A 25,636-nucleotide genomic window follows, 5' to 3' on the forward strand; every position below is an offset into this window, starting at 1 on the left:
CCCGAGCTGTCCAATATGGCTAAGTTTGCCCTAGTCCCTGCCCCTCCTTACTACATAACATTTCAATTTTCATTTCAACTCCTGCTACAGACACCACACTCAAACTTAGAGGCTGACTCACTCGCCTCTTTCCCCTTCTTAACGACCCTTTAATACAGTTCCTCATATTGGGGCGATACCCCCTCAACCGTAAAATTATTTTTGTTACTACGTCATAACTGTAATTTTGCTGCTGTTATGAATCATAGCGTAAATATTCTTGGAGGTAAACAAGGGGTCGAGACCCACAGGTTGAGAACCATGTAGCATCTACAAGGTCAACAGAATCCTGTTCCTCCTCACCAAAGACACTAAGTATGTACAGAATGCATCATCAAAGCCTCCTTCTCCTATTCATCTTCATCCCACAGCTGTTTATTAATACTCTAAAGCACAGGGGCTTAACTAATGACCCGAAATGCTCCTGCTTTCTCTCATTGAGCAGAGGGTGGGCAAGCATTTTTTTTTAATTCCTTATTCTTTTTCCTCCCCTTCTCCCTCCTCCTTCTCTCTTTTCTTCTCCTTTTCCTCCTCTTCTCCCTTCTCCTCTCCTCTCATACCCCCTCCTCCTCTCACTCCTCCTCCCCACCTCTTTCTCCTTCTCTTCCTCCTTCTCTTCTTCCTCCATCTCCTCTTCCTCTTCCTCTTCCATAAAGCCTCGTATAGCCCTGCTTGGCTTCAAACTTGCTGTACATAGAATGATGGAGGCCAAGGTTGACCTTGAACTTCTCTTCCCTCTCTCTCCCAAGTGCTGGGGTTACAAGTGTACACCGCCATGCCTGGGTTGTGCAGTGCTGGGGCTCACATCCAGGACTTCAGGCCTGTTGGGTAAACACTCTCCCAACTGGGCCACATCCCTAAGATTTTTTAAAGCCACAAAATAAAGACTTCCAGTTGTCAGAATAGACCCTGAACTCTTCCACAGAGTGCAGAGGCAGGCTAGACTGTACATAAGTGAATAGCCATATGTCCCTAAAAGTTTACTACAGAAGCGGGCCGTGCATGGATCACACTTGGCCTGAGGGTCACGGAGCAACAGAGCAGTTCTAAGAACAGACATGAACAAACCACTTCAATTCAGATTTCTTTTTCTTTTTTAAAAAGAAATTATTTATTTTTATTTTATGTACATTGATGTTTTGACTGTATATATGCCTATGTGGGGGTGTCAGATCCCCTAGAACAGAGTTACAGACAGTTGTGAGCTGCCATGTGGGTGCTGGGAATTGAACTCAGGTCCTTGGGAAAAGCAGTCAGTGCTCTTTTGGGGGGTGGGGGTGGTCTCATGATGAAGACTCAAAATCTCCTGCTTCAGTTTTCCAGGTACTGGGATTACAGGTGTGCTACCACATATGGCTTTATATTTCCAACTGGCTGCTTATATGGGGGGATGTTAAAGCAATTAAATTGTTTGTTTGTTTTTTTTTTTTACTTAATTCAACACATAAAAATATTTCAACATGCAGCCCATATAGATTTTGTTGTTGTGGTTGACTGTCAGATATTTTACAGTTCTTGTGTTCGAGGCTGACGACTTTGTGTGAATCTTGCACATGTGTCACTAGTCCCTATACATGAACTATACAGATCTGCCCTCAATAACACACATGGCTGAGAGCCATCACTCGCACAGTCTAGAAAGTGGTTGTGCTGTGTCATCACCAATGATGAAGAGCCAGGACACTATGGAAAGCTGCACAATGACTGCCTGGAAATGTTTCCTGTTGAGAAATGCTGGGAGCCATTCTGTATAGTTTGTCCCAGGGCACCAGGGTCAGCACAGGCCATGTAGAGGTCTCAAATTGATGACCACTGAGATCAGTCAGTCTTGACATGACTTTCATTTGATCTGGATACATTTCCTTTTAAAACTCCAGCCGTGTTTTCAAGGCTTAGGGCTGCCCTTGCTAAATCAGAAGAGATGGAGCTGAAGGTTGAAACCAAGAGGCTCTGAGGAGCTGCCTGCTGCTCTCCACAGAACAACTGTCTGCCTGGTGGTCCTGCCCACTGCATCCATTACTTGGATTGTTGACCCCCAAAGGCATCTGGATTTGCGATCTCTGACTCTGTGAGGTTTAGCAGAGGAGTAAAAAGGCAGTAACAGGCAAAGAGCAAAGCCACTAAGCTTAGGAAACATCTCCCATGTGGTCTGCATTGAAGCCTGCATCCCAATGTGCCATCTTATGAAGGACATGGAACCACCTCAGCCATAGGTACCTATTTCACTTTATCCCCACCAGCCATCTTGTGGCTCCACATTGGGCCTACTGACCTCACCTAGACCAATGACAAGCCTAGGGGAGCAGAATTGGTATGGCAGACTGGCCAGTCATAAAAGAGAGAGCTTAGTTGGGCAGAATTGATTGTGTGGCATGTAGGCTACTTGGTGGGTCCTTTTTTCTTCCACTCTTCTCCATCCTTTCTCCACCCTTTCAACCCCCTAACACTAGATAGGTGAGAGAAAAGGATAGAGAGGAAAGGAAAGAGATCCTTGAATGAAGTCAGGGGTCAGAAAGGGAGCAGCATTGTCATTAGACTACTTTCTGCTGATTAGGGGCTTCAAGTTCCTGGGGGTGAGACTGACTTTTGCCATCAGGATTATCTAATTTCTTCTTGTTATTGTTTCTTCTTTGCACATGACTACTAAACAAGTCACAACTCAAAACAAACAACCAACAACACACCCTGCCTCTCAGGGACTTAGCATTTATATATCCTCTGAAAAGTCTCCAGAATTTCAGACATCACACAATCACAGAAACTATCTGTAGCTGGCAAAATCACGCTCCCGCAAGAGCATGAGACAAATCATAGTCAGCTGCTGTGGGCAATCTGAAGCAACCCCATATCCCACACCTGGGACTAAAATGAAAACATATTCTTCTCTCTCTCTCTCTCTCTCTCTCTCTCTCTCTCTCTCTCTCTCTCTCTCTCTCTCTCTCTCTCTCTCTCTCTCTCTCTCTCTCTCTCTCTCTCTCTCTCTCTCTGTGTGTGTGTGTGTGTATGTGTGTAATAAACCACAATTCCAAAATTGTCACTATGGTGTTGCACTCTCCATTTCCACAGGAAGAGGAGCTGGGATTGGGTGGGAAATCCCTAAATTTGGGCAATCTTATAGGTCACCAGTAGGGGATTGTATGGCATGCACCAGAGCAGGCTTGGTTTAGAGTAAGTGCTTCATCAAATCTCTCCTTTGCTCCTGTGACAGCCACCCACCCTCCCCATCCTCAACATATCCAGACATACAGGCAAAGGGCTAGGTGTTGTTGAAGAGACTCAGCGACTGGATCCATTGGATACCATGATCCCAGAACACGATCCCCTCACACTAATAGATCAGTGGTCAGCGTGCATAAAGGAGGGTCACATAGCAGACCCATCCAGCCACTGTCAAAGCCAAGGACTCAGACACCGTGGTCCACACCTGCTCCAGGCTAAAGATTTATTACCACCATGCAGATACCAGCTCAGGACCCAGGCAGCATGACTTCTCTATAGCTCCCGGGAAAGTGAGGCATGAAGGGTTAGAAGTGTGGCTACTCGACTATTAAGAGCACAGGGCTAATCCCTCAACCTCTTGAAAGTCATGGTAGTTCCTGGTGATGTGGAATTCTAGAACTTGTGTGTTCTACGAGATGATGGCATCTCAGATGCCCAACTTTCTTCTCTCACCCTAATCAAGAAAGCCCTGGAATGGCTACCTCCAGCCACTCCAGGGAGCTTCTGGTCACTACACCCCAGGTTTGTGTGCTTTCAGCACCAGAACCCGAAGAAACTAGAACCTTTGGAAAGAAATGACCCTATGCCAGAAAGCAAAGTGAACAGGGCCCCACTTGGTCCCCTGAGATATGGTCACTGTGACTATCATCTCTATGTTTCAGGATAGCCAGGAAGCCAGCAACATTTTTTCCCTAACCAGGAGCACACAGTTGTAACCTCCAGCACCAAGGTGGGCCTAGTAGCCAGACTCCACACTCCCTGATCATAGCCTTGGCCTGTATTCTCAAGAATGGTCTACTTCAAACACCATTCTCCCTTCATACCGGCCACGAACTCCAGCTCAAGAAAACCATACAGCCATGAGATACCTCAAGCCCTTTCCCTACCCGGGGACTGTTAGAGGGAGTGAAGAAAGGGAAGCCTCCTGACTTTAATAACCTAAGTGCCCCGCTCACAGAGTACTCTGGGTGACTTTAGGAGGTTACACTATGCATAGTCATCTGTGACCTCTGGCTCCATCTGCCAACATCCCCCACTCCACCTCTCCCTTACTGCCAAGGAGACGTCAGACTTGAGAGCATGAGTCACAAGCCCAATTGGTTCTGGAGGCCAGTGGGTACGCAGATGGACCAGAGTGGTTGTTAGATGCTAGGGGAGTGAAATGCGGATCCAATTTCCAGCTCAAGGAGCCTTCGCTGAGCAGCATAGAGCTAGCCAGAAAAGCTCTACCTGCCTGTTTAAATGAAGCCTAAACTGTGGTAGGCCAGGCTCTTCTTGCTTTTGTTTTGTTTGGTGTGTGTGTGTGTGTGTGTGTGTGTGTGTGTGCCAGATGTTTGTAAGTGCCCATGGAAGCCAGAGGAGGGTGTTACACTCCATAGATCTGGAATTAGGGATGGCTGTGAGCCACCTAACACGTGTGCTAGGAACCGAAGCAGCAAGTGTTCTTAACTGTTGAGTCATCTCACCAGCCACAGAGCTAGATCTTTCACACTTGCTAATCCATGGTCCAGCCATGCATCATCAGTCCCAGCCCGCCAGCCAAAGGCACCAGGAGCTGTACCTCTGTGAAGTTCAGTGCAGTTTCCTCTGAGAGGGATTTGTTGGGCAAGCTGAGGGACACGTTTTGAAGGTATCGCAGCACGGTCTCGGGTCTCTGGAAGCACCTTCTCTCCTCCATCAGGTTGGTGATGATGGGATGGTAGGCATCTGTGGGCATCTGAAAGATGGTGGCCAAATGACTTCCTGTTAGAAACTCAAACCAGACCATTCTGCAGAAGCTCAGGGTGACCTCTGGCCCTGGGCCCGTAAGGGTGGTGCCAAGCCTGGTCCCCACACATAGGTGCTTCTATGAAGAGTTTGGAGAATTTGTATCAAACGGTAGCCCATCATCACAACCACCTTGCGAAACAAAGACTGTTAAAGATGAACTTAGCCACCAAAGAGGCAGGCAGAGTCAGTAAGTGGGAAACAAAGAACTGAACCCAAGAGGACTAGAGTCTAGGTACTCGCTGTCAGAGTGCCTGAGCGAGGGACATTCTTTAGACACAAAAATTAAATTCAAGCAGCCACGTTCTGTACGAATGGACCCATTCCTCTGATGTCAGAAGAAAAGGCACCAAAGGAAGCTGAGAAGAGATGAATTTCAACCACCCAGGGGTCACTTGGCTCCCAAGAATTTCCTTTCTTCCTAGCGCTCCAAGGAAAAAAAAAAACCAAGGGGATCCTATTTCCAACCACTCGGGCACCAAGAATTACCCCCCCCCCTCAAACTGGCTTCCCTTCCTTTATTATTTCATTCTGGACATGACTCTGGTCCTGTTGGCACATGGCACAAGCCAACACTGCCACAAGATGGGGGGTGGGGTTGGGGGGGAGGTGTTACGCTTTGAATGCGAAGTATCATTCGAAGGGCCTCCTGTGACTAAAAACTTTTGCCTCCAGCTGGTGGCACTATTAAGAGGTGATTGGATCATGGCAGGGTGCTGACTTCATCAATGGATTAAACCCATCGATGAGTTTGTGTGCTGTACTATGGGCAACAGATGGTGGGGTCAAGGTGAAGAGAGGAGGCTGGGCCATTGAGGGATATTTTACCCTCAGACTCTCCTTCTCCTCCGCGCCCCCCCCCACACCTCTCTTCTCACCCCCTAACCCTCTTCTCACTCCCACCCCCACTTCCTGGTTGCTTTCAAGCACAGAGGAAGCACCCTCCTTCCACTGGCTCTCTATCCCAATCCTGCCTTGTCTCAGGCCCTCAGCAACGCAGCCAGCATACAATGGACTGAAAACCCTTCTCCCTTGGGTTGTCTTTTCAGATATTTTGGTCCCAGCTATGAAAAGCGACTCACACATGGGGCAAAGGGAAAAGGCCCCTGCTCACCACGGTGTGTGCTGTGGGCATCGCTGGCGATGCTGAAGACAGCAGAGCGTGTTTACCTGAAAGGAAAAAAAAGAAAAAAAGCAATGCCTTAATGAGGGCTAAAGTCACCCTTTGTCATCCCCAGGGAGGTCTGTCCTTATTCAGAATTTACCAGCTTGAGGCGCCCCACAGAGGCACAGGATGTTTTGAGTATGGATGTTGCTGGGAAGATAAAGGGCTCATAAATCAGCCTAAAATGTAGATTATATGGATTTTCCCAGCAGAAATTATTTTTCCATTTATATTGTAAATTGCTTCTGAACACCGTTCGTGCAAGCCATCACATAAAAGGATGATTTTATGCAGGGTCTCAGGAATTTCAAACAAAGGAAGAATGAGAAATAGCCTTCACTGGCACCCAGACTCATTACAGATAAAACACAGGATTCTTAATCACTGGGTGTTATGGTTTGAATCAGAAGCGTCTCCCACACTCGAACATTGGGTCCCCAGCTGGTGGCACTATTTTTGGAAGGTTCTAGAAACTCTGGGAGGCACAGGCTAGCTAGAGAAGCTGGGGACACTAGGGACAGGCCCTTGAGGGTGTATTAATTCCTGCTCACTTCCTGTATTGTGAGCAGATGCCCTCTTCTGTTATGATGTCCCTCCCACTCAAATGCATGGAACCCACTGGCCAACAGGTGAACCCTCTGAAATCATGAGCCAATATAAACCAATCCCACTAAAGGAAGTAGGGTTATTTTTTTGGTCCGGTGTTTTGTTACAACCTAAAAGAAACTGATACACTAGGCTAAGGTAGAATGGACGCCATCCCAAAAGTGGTAGAGGAGATGGAACTTCTGCTACGAGGAGTCCCGTTTCTCTCTCTGCAGATGATCGTGGTTGATGATCAGCCATTCCCTGTGACAAGATGTTCAAGGTCAAAGAAGAAGAAGCTTCCTCCACTCGTTGTTTTCTGCCTAGGCTTTACCGACTATTTCTAATTCTATTGTTTTCTGGTGAGAACACAGATTTCACTTTGATACTTGACCTCATTTTTGGGAAATGTCTCTCGAAGTTACTTTGGGTGACCTGAGGAAATGACATCATCACCCTGGCTGGCTCGAGAGTGATGGGCCCCTTGGGCCTGGGTGGGGTGGGGTGGCTGGTGATGTAAAGCTGGACCCCAAAACCACTTTGTTCTCCAAGATCCAGTGACATTCACCGCTCAGGTGCCAAGAAGTTACAGGACAGCCATGCCATGTGTTTGTGTCACATCTTGTCAAACTCCCGCTGTCTCATGCCCAGCTGAGAGATCAAGGCAACAGAAATGAAGGTGTCCTTACATACCATGGGGGTGGTCATGTGAGACTGAGTTGAGAAGTGACACTCTGCTGGGCCCTTGGTCTGGTTCAGTCCCCAAGTGATCCTTCCTATGGTGTCGTCTGGCAGACAATACTTATTCCTAGATTTCACAGATGTGTGTGCTAACGTCTCCCAATGCAGATCTGGCCCTTTCTTTTCTCTGCCCCTGCGTGGGAGCTGCTCCCCACTTGAGTGGCAGGGTCCGAGGAACCTTGCTAGAGGAACGCTCTGTGTTTCTATGCGTCAGTAGCTTTTGTATGCAACATCTAGAACAGATGAACCACAGAAACAAGAACTAGATCAACGGCTGCTATAGGCTGGCAGAAGTAAGGACAGGCAGCGATGTGGACGTCTCTTAAGGACGCTGAACTACTTGAAAATATATAGAGACTGGTTGCATGCCTGTGAATTTGCTAAACACTATCAAACTGTTTACCTTATTATTTTCATTTGTGTGTGTGCACGTAGAAGCAGAAGTCAGCCTCGGTGTCATTGCTAAGAAGCTGTCTGTCTACCGGTTTTGGGGGGGGGGGTTGTTGTTGTTTTGTTTTCTTTTTAGCTAGGACCTGGGGCTCCCTGGTGAGGTGAAATTGGCTCTACAGTCAGGCCCAAGAGATCTTCCTGTCTCTGCCTCCCTCATGCTGGGCTGATAAGCACACTCTACCACACCCTGCTTTTTTAATCTGGGAGATGGGATTTGAACTCAGGTCCTCATGCTTGATTTGTTTTTTTGTTTGTTTGTTTGTTTTTGTTTTTGTTTTTAGAGACAGGGTCTCTCTGTGTATCCTTGACTGTCCTGGACTCGCTTTGTAGACCAGGCTGGCCTCGAACTCACAGCGATCCATCTGCCTCTGCCTCCCGAGTGCTGGGATTAAAGACGTGCACCACCACCGCCCGGCTGGTCCTCATGCTTGAGAGGCAAGCACTTCACCTACTGAGCTATCATTCTAGCTGTATCTTTTTTTTAATGATCCGCTTTAAACATTTACACAGATGTCATCATATGAAAGTTATCAAAGCTTTTTAAAAGTTCCATGGCAAAGTGAAGAATCAAACCATATCCACCTGCCTACAGGCGCCCGCCCCCCGCCCCTGCTCTGAGCAACCACCTATAATGGAGCACGAAGAAGGTACTTTGGAGTCTTGGGGCCCAGCAGAGGATGTGCACATGAAAGGAATTTGTTAAGGACCTGATATTTGCCACCAAAACCTCTGTCATCAGCCCCGGCATAGCCCGTGGAGCCTGCAAGGATCAGGGAATATTAATCTCAGTGTGTCTCCTGTGAACTGTTTGCTCATTTATCTTGGGGAACAGGTGTTCGGAAACATGAATATACTTATATGGTTCATTAAGACACATCTCACATCTGCCATGACGAGAACTTGAGAGCTGAAGGGGTGCCGAGGAGCCCAGCGCTGAGTTTCTCTAGGTGCGGACCCAGATCCACCCCCAGCCGTCCGCCCTGCGCACTGACCAATGGCAGCTGTGAAGTACATCTTGATCTCGTCGGGAGTCAGCGCACGTTCCCAGATGATGAACTCATCGAAAGCGCCGTTCTCGTAGCGCTTGGCCTGGTCCTGCTCAGACCCTATCACCAGGTTGACACGGGGATCCCCGTAAGTATGAGACACTTTCCCGCTCGGGTCCGAGGTGCTCAGAGTCCCGTTGACGTAGACTTTCAGGCCCTCCTTGGATTTCCACGTGAACAGGACATGAGTCCAGTAAGGACCTGGAAGAGAGGGAAGGGTGCATCCTGAACAGAGCAGATGAGTGCTGCAGAAGCTTCCCAAGGCCCTAAGCACATCCCTCTTTCACATGATGCTTGGTCATGCTTGACCTTAGTGAATCCAACGATGGATCATAACATAAGCTGACTCCCCGTAGTCCTTGGGAGCACATGACCTTTGTTCCCCCCCTCCTAAGCCCCCAAAACAGCTCAAGAAGATCCCTTATTATTTTAACACAAGAGTCACAAATTTAAACATCTACAATCAAAGGTAATAAAAGACTTGCTGAAAAGGCCAGACTCAAACACCAACCAATCAGACCACAGTCCTGGCTGAAAACCTCAGTACGGTCAAGAACAAAGCAAGGATATCCACTGTCACAGTTCTTGGCAGTCCCCACTATTACAGTAAGAAGGGGAAAGAGGCACACAGGTTGAGAAAAGACAAAATAAAATTACCTTTGTTATCAATGATAAAAGCAACTCCTGAAATGCACGTGATAATCATGTGTGATTGGTGGGTAAAAGGCTAAGAGACAAAAATCAAGTTGTCTTCCAGCCTGACAGTGGTGAACATATGGAATGTGTGTATAGGTGTACACACTCACAGAGTCATGAGCATATGTGTGTGCATACACACACACACACACACACACACACACACACACACACACCCGAGGAAAACTACAAAACCGAGGAAAGAATTAAATGTCTAGAGAGAGATCCCATGTTCATAGATAGGAAAACTTGGTGTTCTTAAGGTATTAATCTATCCCAGTCTAACCTGTAGACTGGATGCAATTCAAATCAACCCAAATCCTAGCACGTTATCCTTTGGAGAGCCATTTGAGTCTAAAGTCTTCACAGAAAGACAAATACCAAGAAAAGTCACATATTAAAGGGGGGGGGGGGGAGCCAGAGTTGGTGGACCAACATGGCCTCCCTCCGAGGCTAGAAGTGGCCTGCCCAGCTGTGGCCTGTGGGATGTGCGCAGTCACTGGCAACTGAAAACAGCCACGAATGTGCAGCAACACAAAACTGTTAATATACTTAAAACATTGTGAGATCCCTTTTGCAATTCAGGAGCACAGTTCTCAGGCGTGGAGCTTTGCAGGTAGTAATGCTGTTTTACAGTGACCAGAGTCACTTTCCAGTTTGTGTCAGTAAGTGAAGCCAAGTGGTGTTAGGGGGACAAACAGATAGATCAGAGGGACAGTCCAGAGAGCCCGAAGGTAAAGCAATACAGACATCATTTGCAGGTACCTGACAGGAGCACAGCCCACACAGTGGAACAAGTACAGTCTCTGCAACCAAGGATGCTGGGAAAGCCAGAGATCCAGATGCAAAAAATAACAATAAACAAACCCAGACACCATCCCTATGGCCCCAACTAATTCAAAGTGGGCGGTAGATAGAAATACCAAACCCAAATCTTCACAGCTCCCAGTATATAAAAGGAAGAATCTAGAATGACCCCAAGCATGATCCTCACTTAAAAAAAAAAAAAGTTTGTTTGTTTTACTTTATGTGTATGGGTGTTGTCTTAGTCAGGCTTATTATTGCTGTGATGAAACACCATGACCAAAGCAAGTTGGGGAGAAAATGGTTTATTTGGCTTACACTTCCATAGCACTGTTCAGCATCAGAGAACACCAAGGCAGGAACTCCAACAGGGCAGGAATCTGGAGACAGAAGCTGACGCAGAAGCCATGAAGGGGTTTGCTGGCTTGCTGGCTTGCTCCTCAGAGGCTTGCTCAGTCTGGTTTTTATAGAATCTAGGACCACCAGTCCATGGATGGCACAATCTATAATGGGCTGAGCCCTTCCCTATCAATCATTAATTAAGAAAATGCCCTACAGGGCCGGAGAGATGGCTCAGCGGTTAAGAGCACTTACTGCCTGCTCCTACAGAGGTCCTGAGTTCAATTTCCAGCAACCACATGGTGTCTCACAACCATCTGTAATGTAATCTGATGCCCTATTCTGGCCTGTGGGTGTACATGCAGGCAGAGCTCTGTATACCTAATAAGAAAAGAAAAGAAAAGAAAAGAAAATGCCCTACAAGCTTGCTTACAGTCCAGCTTTATGGAGACATTTTCTCAAGTGAGGCTCCCTCCTCTCTGATGACTCTAGCTCGTGTCCAGTTGACATAAAACCAGCCAGTACAGGTATCTTGCCTTTAGGTAGGTCTGGTGCATCATATGTATGTGGTACCCATGGAAGTCAAAGCTCCCAGAACTGAACTTAGAGACAGTGGTAAACTGCCATGTGGGTGCTGGGAATTGAACCCAGGTTGTCTGGAAGAGCAGCCAGTGCTCTTAACAACCAAGCTCTTGATTGTGTGTGTGTGTGTGTGTGTGTGTGTGTGTGTGTGTGTGTGTGTGTATTCAAAAGTATGGTCCAGGAGAGAATACCCGGTAAGCTGGCCTCCATTAAAACTGAAATTTTCTGCTTTGTGAAAGAACTTGAAGACAAAATGAAAAGGCCAGCCACAGGCTGAGGAAAATATCTGCAGGGCACACTGTTACACGAAACATGCGAAGAGCTCTCAAAACTCACAGTAAGCAAGCAAACAAACCCCCCACTTAAAGATAAGTAAAAGGCCAACCACTCAGACAGACTCCTCCCCAGCATATAGAATGCATGACACCAGGAATAGTCCCCAACATCCTGAAAAATAAGCACACAGTAGTGCAGCTCATCCCTGAAGCACGGAGCTGAGATGGGATGCTGCTTGCAGGGAGGTTGGCCAAGCATCAGTGTGGTCCATTACATGGTGCAGGGATGGGGTGCCGAGGTGGGAGGTCCCTGGGAGCCCTCTGTTCCTTATTCTCAATTTTACTATGTTTTTTGTTTTTTTGTTTGCTTGTTTGTTTGTTTTAGTTGAGACTGTTGAGGACAATAGTATGGCCATGCCCGACTAATGTCCACACGACCGTTCTGCAGAGCCAAAGGAGAGGCAGAATAGAACGTGGTTTCACTGAGGACAGGCCTCCATGCTGACTAGGCTGTGTAGGAAGGTGACAGCTCCCACCTAGGAGGCAGCTCCCCTTCCCCCTCCGGCCACTGAAAGATGAAGCTGGGGCCGCCATTCTCTTTTCTTTCCAAGTACGTTGGAAGATCTGAGTTTTGACATGAAATCACAGCTGCTGGTCACAACTCATTCAAAACGTCATTGAGTATCTAAGCAGTCACAGGGTAGGGGTCACCAAACCATCCAAGGGCCTGACCTGACATAGCGTATATGACATTAGCCGACGTGGGATGACATGATGGTAATGGCCAGTCTCCTGGCTGCATGAGAAACAGCCTTAGGAAACCTCGGGGTCCCTCCTCTCGTCAATGGGAAGACCAACCCACAAAGGGCCTCGTCTGTTTTGCAAGCCTTGGTGTAAGACATCCTCCTGGGGTTGTCAGGGAAGGACCGGGACAGCCTCTCTAAAAGACACAGTGCCCTGCCCGCCGGTCATCGTGGACTGCCAATAGTTACGTCAGAGCTTCCTGCTGGGGAATTGCGCAACGCTTTAGTGATTTTTGATGCTCTGAAGAACACTTGGATCCTAAGCGGGGCCAAAGCGTTATTGCACTTGACTTTGAAAGTGAGAATAACAAAGCCTTCCAGCAGAAGAAATGAGGAGCAGATGACAGAGAACATGTTTACAAGTCCCTCAGCATCCCTGGCTTGGAAAACAGCACGTGTTCAGTTTCAAAGAACCTGCTAGAGGCCCGATGCTTGCCACAGGCCCGAGGCCCATGGGGATGAGCTGTAACCTAGGAAGCCTTGACCACAAGTGGTTCTCACTGAGGGCCATCGCAGAGGTTCAGGTGGAGTCTTATGAAGTAGGAAGGCAAAAGTGTTTCCAGCCTTGAGGGTGGGAAGAAATCGGGAAGTTCGGTTTAAGCAAGTTTAACACCCACAGAGCAAACCCAAGTCTCCCAGGGTTCTGCAGCCCAGTTTTCAAGGCCCCTTTAATCCATCAGCTGTCTGTGTCCGGTGAATAATAACCTTATTCCTCGTGTTACAAATAAGGAAACGGAAGTGCCAAGTGGTGGAATATGATACCAGGCCCATAAAGCTACAAGGGACAGAGTTAGGACCTGGCCGGGCAGTTTATTAGTTAAGCTGGGCCACCTCCTTCAGATGGGCCAGAAACGGACCCTGAGCTGCTTCAAAGACACTGTTTGCTTCTAGAGCAGTGATTCTCAACCTTCCTAAGGCTGCATACAGTTTCTCATGTTGTGGGGATCCCCCCCACCCACAAAATTATTATTTCGTTGTTACTTCATCTGTAACCTTGCCACGGTTATGAATTATAATATAAATATTTGATATACACAATAGCTAGTATGTAACAACCCCCCCAAGGGGGTCTCCACCCACAGGTTGAGAACCGCTCTTCTAGAGACTTACTATGGAGGACCTCAGCCTCTGCCCTAGCTATTATCTGTCCAGATCCTCCCTTGTATGCCACATGAAACCTCTCTGTGGCCTTGATCCCCTCCAGTATCTTGTGTCTATCCTCGATGCCGCCTGATTTCAGGTGCCCAGCCTCCAGCTCAGCTAATGAACCCCATACCACAGACCATCAGAGCTACTCCACTTACTCTGAATCTCAGGCCCTTGGCACCCTAGCCTCATCTCGCTGGTTCTAAAGGCTCATCCTTCCCTGAGACCACACAGTACCCCAACCTCTCCCCCTGCCCCACTGCCTGCTCCCTAATGACAGCATGTCATCCCCTAGAACTTTTTGCACTGTGCCGTGAGCAGCTTCAGGGCCATATCACTGAATGGTGATGGGAAATCCGGGGTTTAACCACGGTCTACCTTCTGCATTACAGATTCCACTGAGTCCCAGCCAATGACTGGGCACCTGCCATGTCATCTCTATTACGCAGAAAACCAGCCTCACATAGGCACAGGACATCAGCAATCATCCAGTGAGCTCACAGTCAGCCTACCATCTGGCCTTGGACCTCAGCATGAGGTCACCTTGTGACGGCTACCCTCCTTGCTCTCCCGGCACCCTTCTCAAGCTGCAGTCAGGAAGGAGCCCAGTGCCACAAAGACTCTTTCAGTGTCCCGTGATCACTGAGGGGGAATGGAAGCCCCAGTTGGTATTTCACACTCACCTGGAGGGTTGAAGGTGGCCTTCCACGTCATGGAGTTATCTCGTGTGTACAGCTCCACCGAGCCCTTTCCATCACTAGAGCAGACTTTGAATCCGTCAGAGACAACCTGTCCCCCATACGCATAGGGGGCTGGTCGGGACTGCTCCCCTTGAGTCTTCCAGAAAAAAGAAAATGTCACTCCTGAAGAGAGAAACATGCATTCATCAGTTGGTGCTTCAGAGGCACGAAATGCCACAGCAATATCCAGTGAGGGCCAGGTACACTCCCAAGAGCAAGACCTGAGCTGCCATCTCCTTGCAAAGAATGCGCACAGCCTTGCTCCAATTCCCAGGACGTAGAAGGAAAACCCTGAGACCACTGGGTTAGTGGCCAATGGAGGTCAGATGCAGACCCAAGATTTCTGCCTCTGCAAGTGTGTGCAAATGTAAACCCCTTCGCCATGGTCTCTACCCCACCTACTCCCCCAGATCCTGACAGTGATTTTACAAAGGAAGGAACTGTGTCATTCCATCTGGTTACACATGGCCTCTGGAATGCCCTCCCACATCCGTAAATACACTTCCATGCTACCATTTTTATGGCTCTGCTCTTGGCGTCATATCCTAAACAACCCCGTTTCTGAGTCATATGGTTTGCTTCAAAGTTTTGAAGGAACATTTTAAACGGAACTTGAAGCTAATTTTTTTGGGGACATATCTTAAATTGTATATATTTCAAAATATGTTCCCCAGGGAGTGTTCTTGTGAAAGGAGAAGCTGATTTTTCAAGGTTCATAATGCCTTGGCTGCTAGCTGCTCATGGGTGAAGGTGTGAGGTAGACAGAAAAAAAAAAAGCAGCTACTGGGTTCTGCAGAGGCCCAATATGGGTATGTGTGACAGTTTTAATTATCAATTTAACAGAAGCTAAAATCACCTAGGAAAAGATTCTCGATAGAGGGCTGTCTAGATCAGGTTGGTCTGTGGGCTTGCCTGCAAGAAACTGTCTCGATTGCTTTAATTGGTGTGAGAAGACCAGCCAGCCCACTGTGGGCAGCACTATTCCCTAGGTTTTGGTTCTGGACTCTATAAGAGTAGAGAAAATTAGCTGATAACAGTGCATGCATACATTCTCTCTCGGCTCTTGACTATGGACACTATAATCCCCAAACTATGGATGATAGCCTGGAATTTTGAGCTAAAATACAAAAATAAGAACTTTTGCCCCTAAGTTGCATTTTGTCAGGATAGTTTAATCACAGTAAGTTTGAAGCCCAGACCCCATAATGGGGTGAGGGTGTTACCCCATGTGGAACATGTGGCCTGTGCTATAAACATCACTGTGGATGAGCTGGGTCACAGATGCAAAGAAAATACAACCGACCAGCCAGGCTCTGAACGGCCAAGAGGGTCTGGCGTGCATACAAGCGGGTCTGGGGCCTACCTTTCCCTCAGGTCCACCAAGGCACAGACCTAGATGGGGCTCCCATGAGTAACATGCCTCCCTGAGATTATCCTGTAGCTTTCCTGTGCCCACTTCCCTTCCCAGACCTGTACACTGTGTGTGTGTGTGTGTGTGTGTGTGTGTGTGTGTGTGTGTGTGTGTGTGGTAAGCTAGCCACCCACTGATCTCTGTGTGTAAAAAGAGGAATAAAGCAATTGCCTAGGGATGTGAGAGTATCAGTGAGCCAGCCTGTCCTCCCCTCAGGGCTAATCACAATGGGCCACCATGGATCATGCTACAAGGGGGAGGAGGGAAAGAGGTACAGGGACATTTGCCCTGGCCTCATTTATATAAATGACACCAAATTCACTTTAGCTGTTATCACCAAATGAGGTCATATACAGAAGCTTAGAAGGCACCTGTCTCTGGTGTGTAAATTAGTGTCTCGTTACCAGCCATCTTTGCTGCAAGGCCTCATGGGCTGGCCACGTTTGAGTCTTTTCAAGGTCTTGTGACAAGCGTGCTCTGGTACTGAAGTCCCCATATGACTAACACGGGCATAGGGAATGTGGCACAAGTTTTCTAGCCCTGGCTTGGAATTTCTCCATTTTAATTTTTCCATCCAAGAGGAATCTCAAGCTTCTGAACGCTCCCAAGAAATGATGAGTGAACAAGAAATGTTTGAGACGACAGATTTCGAATTGCCCTGCTCTGGTTAGTCCTCAGCATCTACGTGTTGACGTGACATGCAGGACCCGTAAGAATGCATAACTGCTCTGCGTGGGTCAGAAATGAAAATCAAGCTCCAGGAGATGGCTCAGCAGTTAAAGCATTTGCCAGGCAAGTGTGACTTCTCTATAAACCCACGTGAATGCCTGGCCATGGCAGCCTGCCTGTACTTCCATCCTCAGAGCGCTGAGACACCACAGCAAGCTGACTAGCAAAACAAACCATATCCATAAGCTCTGGGTTTGATTGAGAGATCCCGCCTCAAGAACTAAAGTGGAAGAGCCACTGAAGACAATTCCTAAAACCAACCTCGGGCCTCCACATGCCCATGCACATACATGTAAACATACACACACATACACACATGTGCATGAAAAATGGAAAAAGTAAATAAAAACCAGTCAAGCGTGGTGCTGCAGGTCTGTCACCTCAGGTATGCGGGAAGCTGAGGCAGGAGGATCATAAGCTCAAGGCTGGCCTGAGCTACCTAGTAAGTTCAAAACAATCCTAGGCAACTTAGTGGCATCCCATCTCTCAATAAAAAGTAAAAAAAAAAAAAGTGGAAGATGCAGATCAATGGTAGAGCACTTGCCCAGAGTGCTGGCCATGGGATTAAAAAATTAAATATCTATCTATCTATTTAATATATCTATCTTTCTATCATATATATATATATATATATATATATAATATAGATATACTAGATAGATGGATCTATATCTATCTATATAGATATCTATCTCCATATCTAGCTAACTAGCTAATATATCTATAGATATATAGGTAATATATGACTCTATCTATATATCTAATATATGTATAGATAAACAGCTAGATATAGATAGGAAGTTAGATGTATTATCTATGTATCTATAGATATATTAGGTAGATACATATAGAAAGGATTTTTTTTTATTTTTTGAGACCAGGTCTCTCTTTATAGCCCTGCCTGTTCTGAAACTCACTGACCTAAAATTCACAGAGATCCACCTGCCTCTGCCTCCCAAGTGCTGTAACTAAATGTATGTGGCACCCTGCCTGGCTCAAAAGTACGTTTTATATTTTAGGAAGAACCTCCAAACACTAGGAGGGTCCCAGACCTCCCTGGGTCCTTGGGAGCTCTGGGTAGAATCCAGGTCCAAGGGGCAAGCATCCTTTAAAGGTCTGGGAGATCTCAGCCACAAGGATGGAATGATACTGAGAGGCAGCACAGAGGCTGGAGGGTATAGCTGAGGTCCAGGCCGCCCCTGTGTGGAAGAGGAGACTTAGAGCTCTCCCTCCCATCCTTCCTCCATCAGGCTCAGGTGGCACCCTGCCCCTGCCCCTGCCCCTCCCCCATCCACCTCACTGCACTCAGAAACAACCAGTTTCATATGGAAATGAACAAGGCACACTGTGAAGTTTTTCTTGTGAAATGTAGCCCCAGCCGGATTCATGGAAGTCATTTCTCCACTGCACTTCCCCACGCACCCCACGAAAAAAAAAATGCTGCTTAAAAAAAAAAAAAAATCCTTTCACTCAACTCTGCCAAATGCGCCTCTGCCCAGGAAGAGAAATAAAAATAAAAAATTCAATACGGTGTTAGGTAATAAGAGTAAAAATTAAAAATTCAGTATAGTGTTGAACCGGGACAAGGAGAAAGTGGGCCATGAACTCTGCCAGCAAAGCCGCTCATCTTTGCTCAGTCAGCCTGCAAAGTAATGACTCCTGTCTGTAGAAACCCTCGGTGAAATACCAGTCTGTGTCTCCGTGGTGTGGAAAGATTCACAATGGGCCCCCAAGAGGACTTGTCAAAAATCTCAGCTCATCAACCCAGAGAAGGAAGTCTGAAGGGAAGAGAAATAGGCACAGCACAGCACACTGGCTGCATATTTTGCTTCTGTTAACATCAGTAAATCCTAATCTTTCTGCGGACCCCTTGTCAGGGGGGTGCTGAGTTAGACAGAAGCATCCATGAGGCAGCCAGGCCAGCTGCTCCTGCTCAGTAAATGGTAAATGCACTGTGAATGTTGCCTTGTACTGACTGCTGTAAAGGTCTCACAGAGCCAGGGATGGTACAGACGGAGTCACCCACAGTGCCAGACACTAGAAAGGAAATGGGACAGTATTCCACCAGCAATTGCCAAGTCCTAGGGAGGAGCTGTCACACAGGGATAGAAGGTCTGAGGCAGAGGCACTTGCCAAGCAAAGGGAGTGTGGAAGAGAGGCCCAGGTAGGGAGATGGCCAGTTCCCCAGAGACGCCCTTTCTACTCTGAGCTTCCCCACATGGGTGCTCTATGAGGTAAAGGAGACATGAATGGCAGGAGTGCAGCCAACTCCCTGAGACTCGTATCCTGGCTTCAGTATGTGTCTCTGTTGGTAGAGCGTTGCCCTTGCATACATGAAGGCCTGAGTTTGATCTTAGCACTGCCTAAAGCCAGATGCAGGATGTGTTCCTGTAATTCTTGTCTTGAAAGAAAGGGAAGTGGAGAGAGAGAGAGAGAGAGAGAGAGAGAGAGAGAGAGAGAGAGAGAGAGAGAGAGAGAGACCAGCCTGATGTGTTTTGATGGTCATTTGAACTGGGGACCAGCAAACACCAAGGGTCTGACCTTAAAATTGTTCCACAGTTTCTCACAAAGCTAAAAAAACAAAAAAGACTACCCTGTGATCTAATTATGCCACTCCTGGGCATAGACTTATGGGACTCCACATCCCATCACAGAGGCATTTGCACATCCACATTCATGGCTCCTCTATACACAATAGCCAGAAAATAGAGACATCCTAGATGCCCATCAGCTGCTGAACGGATAATGACTAGGTGGTACCTTGATACAACGGGATTTTATTCAGCTTTTAAAAAAAGAATGAAATCATGAAATTTGCATGAGAATGGGTGGAACTGGAAAAATATTATACGGAGTGAGGTCACCCCGGTGTAGAAAGACATAATGTCTCATGCTCTTTCTCAAACGCAGAACCTAGCTTTGAATTTTTAGATTTGTGGGTTTAATTTGGAGTTGTCTGTAGAGAAGCCAGAAAGGGCCCAGGAGAAGGGGAGGGAAAGAGGCGTACAGATACAGGAGGGTAGGAGAACATGTGGGCTATGAAAGCAGAGGTGGGGAATACTGGGGGTTAAAGGGTTAAGCAGGAATGGGAGCAGGGGGCATTGAGGAGGAAGAAATTGGGAGTGAGTTAACAAAAACTAAGTTACTTGTGAAAAATACTTAGGGAAAATCACTACTTTTGTATGCTAATTAAAATATATAATTTAAAAAAGGAATTTAAACAGAAGTTCCCTGTATTAGGTGAACAGCGATGCACTAGGAAGATTTGGGTTAAGTGAAAAATCTCGTGTGAGTTAATTATTGGCCAGGGAGGCCCCAGAGACCTCTGACATGACACAGGTTCTTCTCTTTGCTCTTGGTTTCCCACCATCATAACTAGATGGTAAGACCCTATGGCTAAAGATGCCACCACGTAACATTGGTTGCAGGACAGAGAGAAATCAAGCTAGGACTGACCTGGAAACTTTCCTACTGACTGCTTAATATTCACAGTGCCGGAAAGTGTTATGCACTGCCCGACCCGCCAGGCAAGATATACCACCTGCCCAGTGGTATAATAGTGGCATATGACTGTTAGGAGGTAACCAACCAGCTTCTAATTGGATTTGAGGCCTGGTACCGTAAACTTAGTCAACAGCCTACAGCTGAGGAAGTCGTAGACCTTACAAGGGAATTTACTATAGTTGCTTTGATAAATGGACACACAATCAAACTGCCTTCTGATTATTTATCTTTACACCCATAGATCAGTCCTGCTGTCAGCCTTGGTCAGAGAGAAGCTTGTTTTGTGCAGTGGGCAGTGGCTACTGTAGAGATTCATAACTGTTCAAAGCGCTAAGAATATGTGACTCTCGAGTGTTCATCTCTAAATAGGACATCTGTGTCAACCCTTTCAAGGCATGGGGAACATCACAGAAGGAGAGGGCGGAAAGACTGTAAGAGCTGGAGGGTGGGGAGGTGTGCTGTGAAATGCTGTCTTCTGGACATGACCTGACTGCCGTAACTCACAAGCTCACAGCAGCTATGGTTACCTTCCCAAGGTCAAGTCAGTCAAATATTCCAACACAAATTGGGAGAGGGGCTCATGAGGTCCCACCTCTAGCTATGGTGCTATTGACAGTTGATGACTACTGAGGAAGGAGTGAGTTTTCTTCAGGGGTGTGGCCTCTGGCAGGTTGCCCATGCTTTGGTAGATGGCCCCATGCCCTTGCACTTGCAAGCAGCACCAATTGGTTTTGGAGAAGAAGAAGAAGAAGAAGAAGAAGAAGAAGAAGAAGAAGAAGAAGAAGAAGAAGAAGAAGAAGAAAAGATTATGATGCTGGCAGGAGGATGGCAAAGGACAATGTCCGCCCCCAAAAGGATTCAAATGTGGCCCAGCTACATCTGTAGGAAGTCCAGACTCCAAGGGGAGAGGTGGCATCTGCCTTCTCTTTGCCACACTTGTCATGAGTCCCAGGCATAGGTCACAGGCTGGAGCAGGTCCATGCATCATCCAGCCACCCTCAATGAATGCATAAAAAGTGAACTTGGTTTGAGGGTTAACAGGCACACCCTGCTCTGCTAGACCTGACCTGTCATCAACATCCCAGAACCAGAAATAACACTGTGAGAGTCACACCATCAATTTCCTTCCCACAAGTACCGGGGCCCCAACCCAACCCAAGTGACAGATATCTCAGAAGCTATGCTTTAAAGTAGGGTGCTCCCTGCTCCTCCACAAAGTGACATATTTTGGTCTACTGGCTCTGTAAGGCAATGTTCTATCTTTCAGTCTCCAAGATAGGCCAGCACTGGAGTGCCTGCATCCCTTCTCTTCTCCCTCTCTCCAACGTGGATGTGACATTTGCACACACACTGCAGTTAGATTAGAACTCTGTTCTCTTCAGCTGGGGACATAATTCAGTAGGTAAGGGCACTCACTGCACAACCATGAGGACCCAAGTTCATATGTCTGAAACCCACATTAAAAAAAAGAAAAGCCAAGCATTGTAATGTGCACCTATAAGCCCAATGCTATGGTCATTGAGAGAGACTCCATGTCAGGGGAATAAGGCATAGATGATAGAACAGGACCACCGATGTGTCTCTGGAGCATGAGCGCACACATACACACACACACACACACACACACACACACACACAAAAACGGATTCTATTCACATGTGCCACTAGCAGGGTGGCATGCATCCCAGCCCCAACTCACCCTCAGGTCCACACTGGGCCGGGTTGCTAATGCAGGAGGATTTGTAGCTGCCATAGTAGAGGAACGTCACACCTTTCTCCTCCTTGAGATAAATGCCTTTGTTGACCTTCCCTTCCATGATATCTAGGAAACAGACACGTCAGTCACCCAGTTGCCACTGGAAGACTAAAGACACGTCCGACCTCCCAGCAACACACGAGGGAGTGCCCAGTGTCATCCTCCTTCATAATGCCTTTGTGCTGTCACACATTGTTTCCTGGTAGTAATCGCATTCGCTAATATTTAATTATTGATAGAGAGAGTGTGAATGATTCATAAGTTTAAGTGTTAGGGAATAAATTATTACCTTCTATTAACGTCAGGTCAGCATAACCTATATTTTAACCTAACAATATTGTAATCGACATATTTGCCAACTGTTCAACCCTAAGTGTCACTCACACTCCTGCTAGTAGGGACCCTCCCACTCTGCCTCACTCTCAGAGACTTCTGGGTGGAACAGTCTTGCTGGCTAAGTGGGAGGCCATTGGTATGGTCTGCTCTTACCAGGTGTTCACTGTAACATCCTGGTCCTCCATGTCTGCAGCTTCAGCTTTTAGAGCCATGTGCAGACCCAGGAGGAACCACAGCCCCATTTGGAAAGTTCCAGAAGGGCCTGCTAACAGCAATCCTGGGGAGCCACAAGCCCTGGTCTCCAGCACGGCTCATTCAGCTATCTTGTTTTGTCATGTGCCATGGCTGTTATGCCCCATGGCAAAAGTAAGTTGTGTGCTTTACAGCTAGATCAGTTGAAGGTTGTAAAAACTACTGGTGATGGGCTCTTGCTATGAACCAAAATGGACATGCGCAAAGACTGCCAACAACCTGTGTAGGAATAGGGAGGTGATGGTGCATGGCCTTCTGGCTACTGGCCAAGGATGCATTCAGGACATGGGAACTCTGCTCACACATATCACTGGCTATATGTAGCATTCCCTGTCCTGTGGACCTCTTCCCAAGGGCCCCAGTGTTTAAACTCTCTGGTTCTGCTTATCCCATTGTTTGCCATGAGAGAGCTATATCTCACTTCACTAAATGGATAACTAGCCACTAGATAATTGAATGAGACTGCACGGGCCCAAGAGCCAGACTGCTTGCTTAGTAAAAATCATATAGAAGTGCCAAACAGCCCACAGTGGAGAGAGAAATCAGGTGACGGGCTAAGAAAAGACAGAGAGGTGCACAGCATCTGAACAGGGTCCCTACACCCATCAGATACTCGCCTCCACCTCTGCGGTCCCTTCAGCTCCAAGCTCAAGGGAATCACAGGCCCTGGGTGTAACCCACAATCATCTCACTGAGGTGGGCGTGTCTTCTAAAACAGCTTCTAATGAGCTCTCAGCAGAAATGCTGGTGGCATATTTGCGAGACCAGTTTTTGAATGAGTTTTAAAAATCAACTCGCAGTTTCCATGAACTGGGCAGGGTTACCCACCACCTTAGCGCCACTCCACAGAGAAAACACTATGTTCCAAAAATCCGATTTCTGCTAAGCATGGTGGTGTGCACCTGGGATTCTAGCACTGGGGAGGCAGGAAGAGCAGGACTTTAGGTCCATCTTTGGCTACATAGAAAACTGAGGCAAGCCTAGGCTACATATACCTTGTCCTCAAAAGGGGGTGGGGTGGGGATACATTTTCAATGTTTAGAAAAGATCCAGGCTCTGTTTGTTTTTGCTTCTGAGATCAAGCGACTGATTCAGAAGAGCTTGGCACTGTGGAAGAGCCTCTGCCTCTTCCAGGCACGGCTATCAGAGAGGCTTCCTAAGCCAGAAGCCTGTGTGGCTTTTCCCAACATCCTGGCTCTCCCTTGATTTCCATCACACTTGTACCTAGCCACCCACTCCTTTACCAGCCAAGAGAGTCCTACGGAACCAGATTGAACGAGCTCTTAACTTCACTGGGATCCAAACGTGACTGGCCCAAGCCCCGGTGCTCACCTACAGTCGCAGAGAAGTTGGAGTAGGCAGAGTCATTGGTAAAGACAAAGGTAGCATTGTGGGAGGGAGGCACAGTGAGGTTGAGGGTTCGCAACGCTGGGTGAAATGACAAAAGAGAGGACAACACATGAGTGACGTGAGACACAAACGGGAAAATAGCACATCTCTCACCCCAGCACACAGCGGAAGGGTTCCTCCGGCCCACCTCCCCTTCCCACATCCCACATCCCACATCTTCAGCGGACTCCATAGCCAGCTCCAATGGCCCCCTGAGTCCGGTCACTGCTGACGTTGGCCACAATCTAGTAGATAAAATTTTCCGACTCCCGCTCCGAGGCGGATGCTTAAGTTGAGAGATGGTAGAGTTGAACTCAGCCGTTTGTGAAGCGGTGGAAACAAAGAGAACAATGGCTGTGATATGAAGAGCCAACGAGAGAGAAACACTGTGGAAAACATCTGCACGAGATGCCAACAGACGAGACAACATAGGGTTCGGCCACACATAAAAGGGCTGTGCATCCAGGAAGTGGCATCCAGAGCCATCCAGCTGTCCCCAGCCTTGAGAGGTGCTGAGAGACCCCAGACTGTCTCTCCGTCCTGGGGAGCTGCTCTCAGAATGACACACCTGTTCAGCAACACAGACTGCAGAGGAGGCTCCAACAGGAAGCTACAGTGCCAGAGCCACATTGCAGTGTGGGGACAGACATGGAGGCATACTCAGATCCTGCCATGTGTCTGGGTGGTTACAGGACTTCAGAACACCCACAAACTGCTGACTTTATCAGCAGTAGGAGGTGAGCTCGGATGGGGAGAAGGGGTCCCAAGCAATGCTCTTCCACTTGGTCAGGTGCTTGCCTCTTAGGGAGGCGGGACTTCAAAATAAAGACTTGCAGAAAAGAAATTTAGAGTTTGACAAAGGCCAATGGTCTGTTCTCCCCTGAGCCAACGCACCAGCTGGCACAGGGTACTTGTCACCCTTACTACAGCAGAACGGAGAAAATTCTTGGCTGCCATACAGTCTGCAGGGGCCACCAGCGTCCTACCATATGGGAGGCCCCATGAGGGATGGAGGAGGAGGAGTAAAGTTAGACCAAGCCCTTTGCAGAGGCCCCACCTACCACCCTCAGCTGGTGCTTCTAGAATCAAGAGATTTTGTTGTGGTGGTGATGGTGGTTTACTTTCAACTTTTCAATATTATTATTATTATTATTATTATTATTATTATTATTATTATTATTATTATTATTATTATTTGATACAGGCTTTCTCTGTGTAGCCATGGCTGTCCTAGAGTTGCTTTGTAGACCAGGCTGACCTCGAACTCAGAGAGACACACCTGCCTCTGCCTCCCGAGTACTGGGATTAAAGGCATATGCCACCATGCCTGGCAAAAATATTTTTATTTATTTTGGTTTGGGGGGGTTGTTTGTTTGTTTGTTTGTTTGTTTTGCTTGTTTTTTTGGAGACAAGGTCTCTCTGTGTAGCCTTGGCTGTCCTGGACTTGCTTTCTAGACCAGGCTGGCCTCGAACTCACAGCGACCCGCCTGCCTCTGCCTCTCAATATTTTGGGTTTTTTAAAATATGCATTTATCTATTGTATGTGTGAGCACATGCTGGGACACACACAGGTTTGTATGACACAGCATGCATGTGGAGGTCAGAGGACAACTTGAGGAGAGTGTCTTTCCCCTTCTGTCATGTGGGCCCTGGAGGTTGAACTCTTCTGGCTGTCAGGGTTAACAAGTGCCTTTATCCACTGAGCAGTATTGCCAGCTCTCTTTTTTTTTTTTTTTTTTTTTTCCGGAGAATGGGGCTTGTGTCTGCCATAGGACACATATTGTGGTAAGAGGATACTCTACAAGATTCACTTTTTTTTTTTTTTTTTTTACCATGTAGGTTCCAGGAATCGAACTCAAGTC

The 25,636-nt window shown here is 47.4% G+C and overlaps 1 protein-coding gene across 2 annotated transcripts in view; it reads right to left on the minus strand.

The window, feature by feature from the left end:
- Adgrd1 (adhesion G protein-coupled receptor D1) overlaps positions 1-25,636 on the minus strand; it is a 114,155-nt gene that overhangs the window by 76,205 nt on the left and 12,314 nt on the right. Inside the window, exons 4-9 of one of the 2 annotated variants that reach the window (XM_051161407.1) lie at positions 23,718-23,813; positions 21,741-21,863; positions 14,341-14,520; positions 8,959-9,213; positions 6,140-6,195; positions 4,820-4,975 (exon numbers count right to left, since the gene is read on the minus strand). In XM_051161407.1, coding sequence (XP_051017364.1) covers positions 4,820-4,975; positions 6,140-6,195; positions 8,959-9,213; positions 14,341-14,520; positions 21,741-21,863; positions 23,718-23,813 — 866 coding nt within the window. The remainder of the gene's footprint in view (positions 1-4,819; positions 4,976-6,139; positions 6,196-8,958; positions 9,214-14,340; positions 14,521-21,740; positions 21,864-23,717; positions 23,814-25,636) is intronic. The other variant, XM_051161408.1, reaches the window with a different exon arrangement.

The sequence above is a fragment of the Acomys russatus genome, chromosome 19, assembly GCF_903995435.1.
Source record: "Acomys russatus chromosome 19, mAcoRus1.1, whole genome shotgun sequence".
NCBI classification, from domain to species: domain Eukaryota; kingdom Metazoa; phylum Chordata; class Mammalia; order Rodentia; family Muridae; genus Acomys; species Acomys russatus.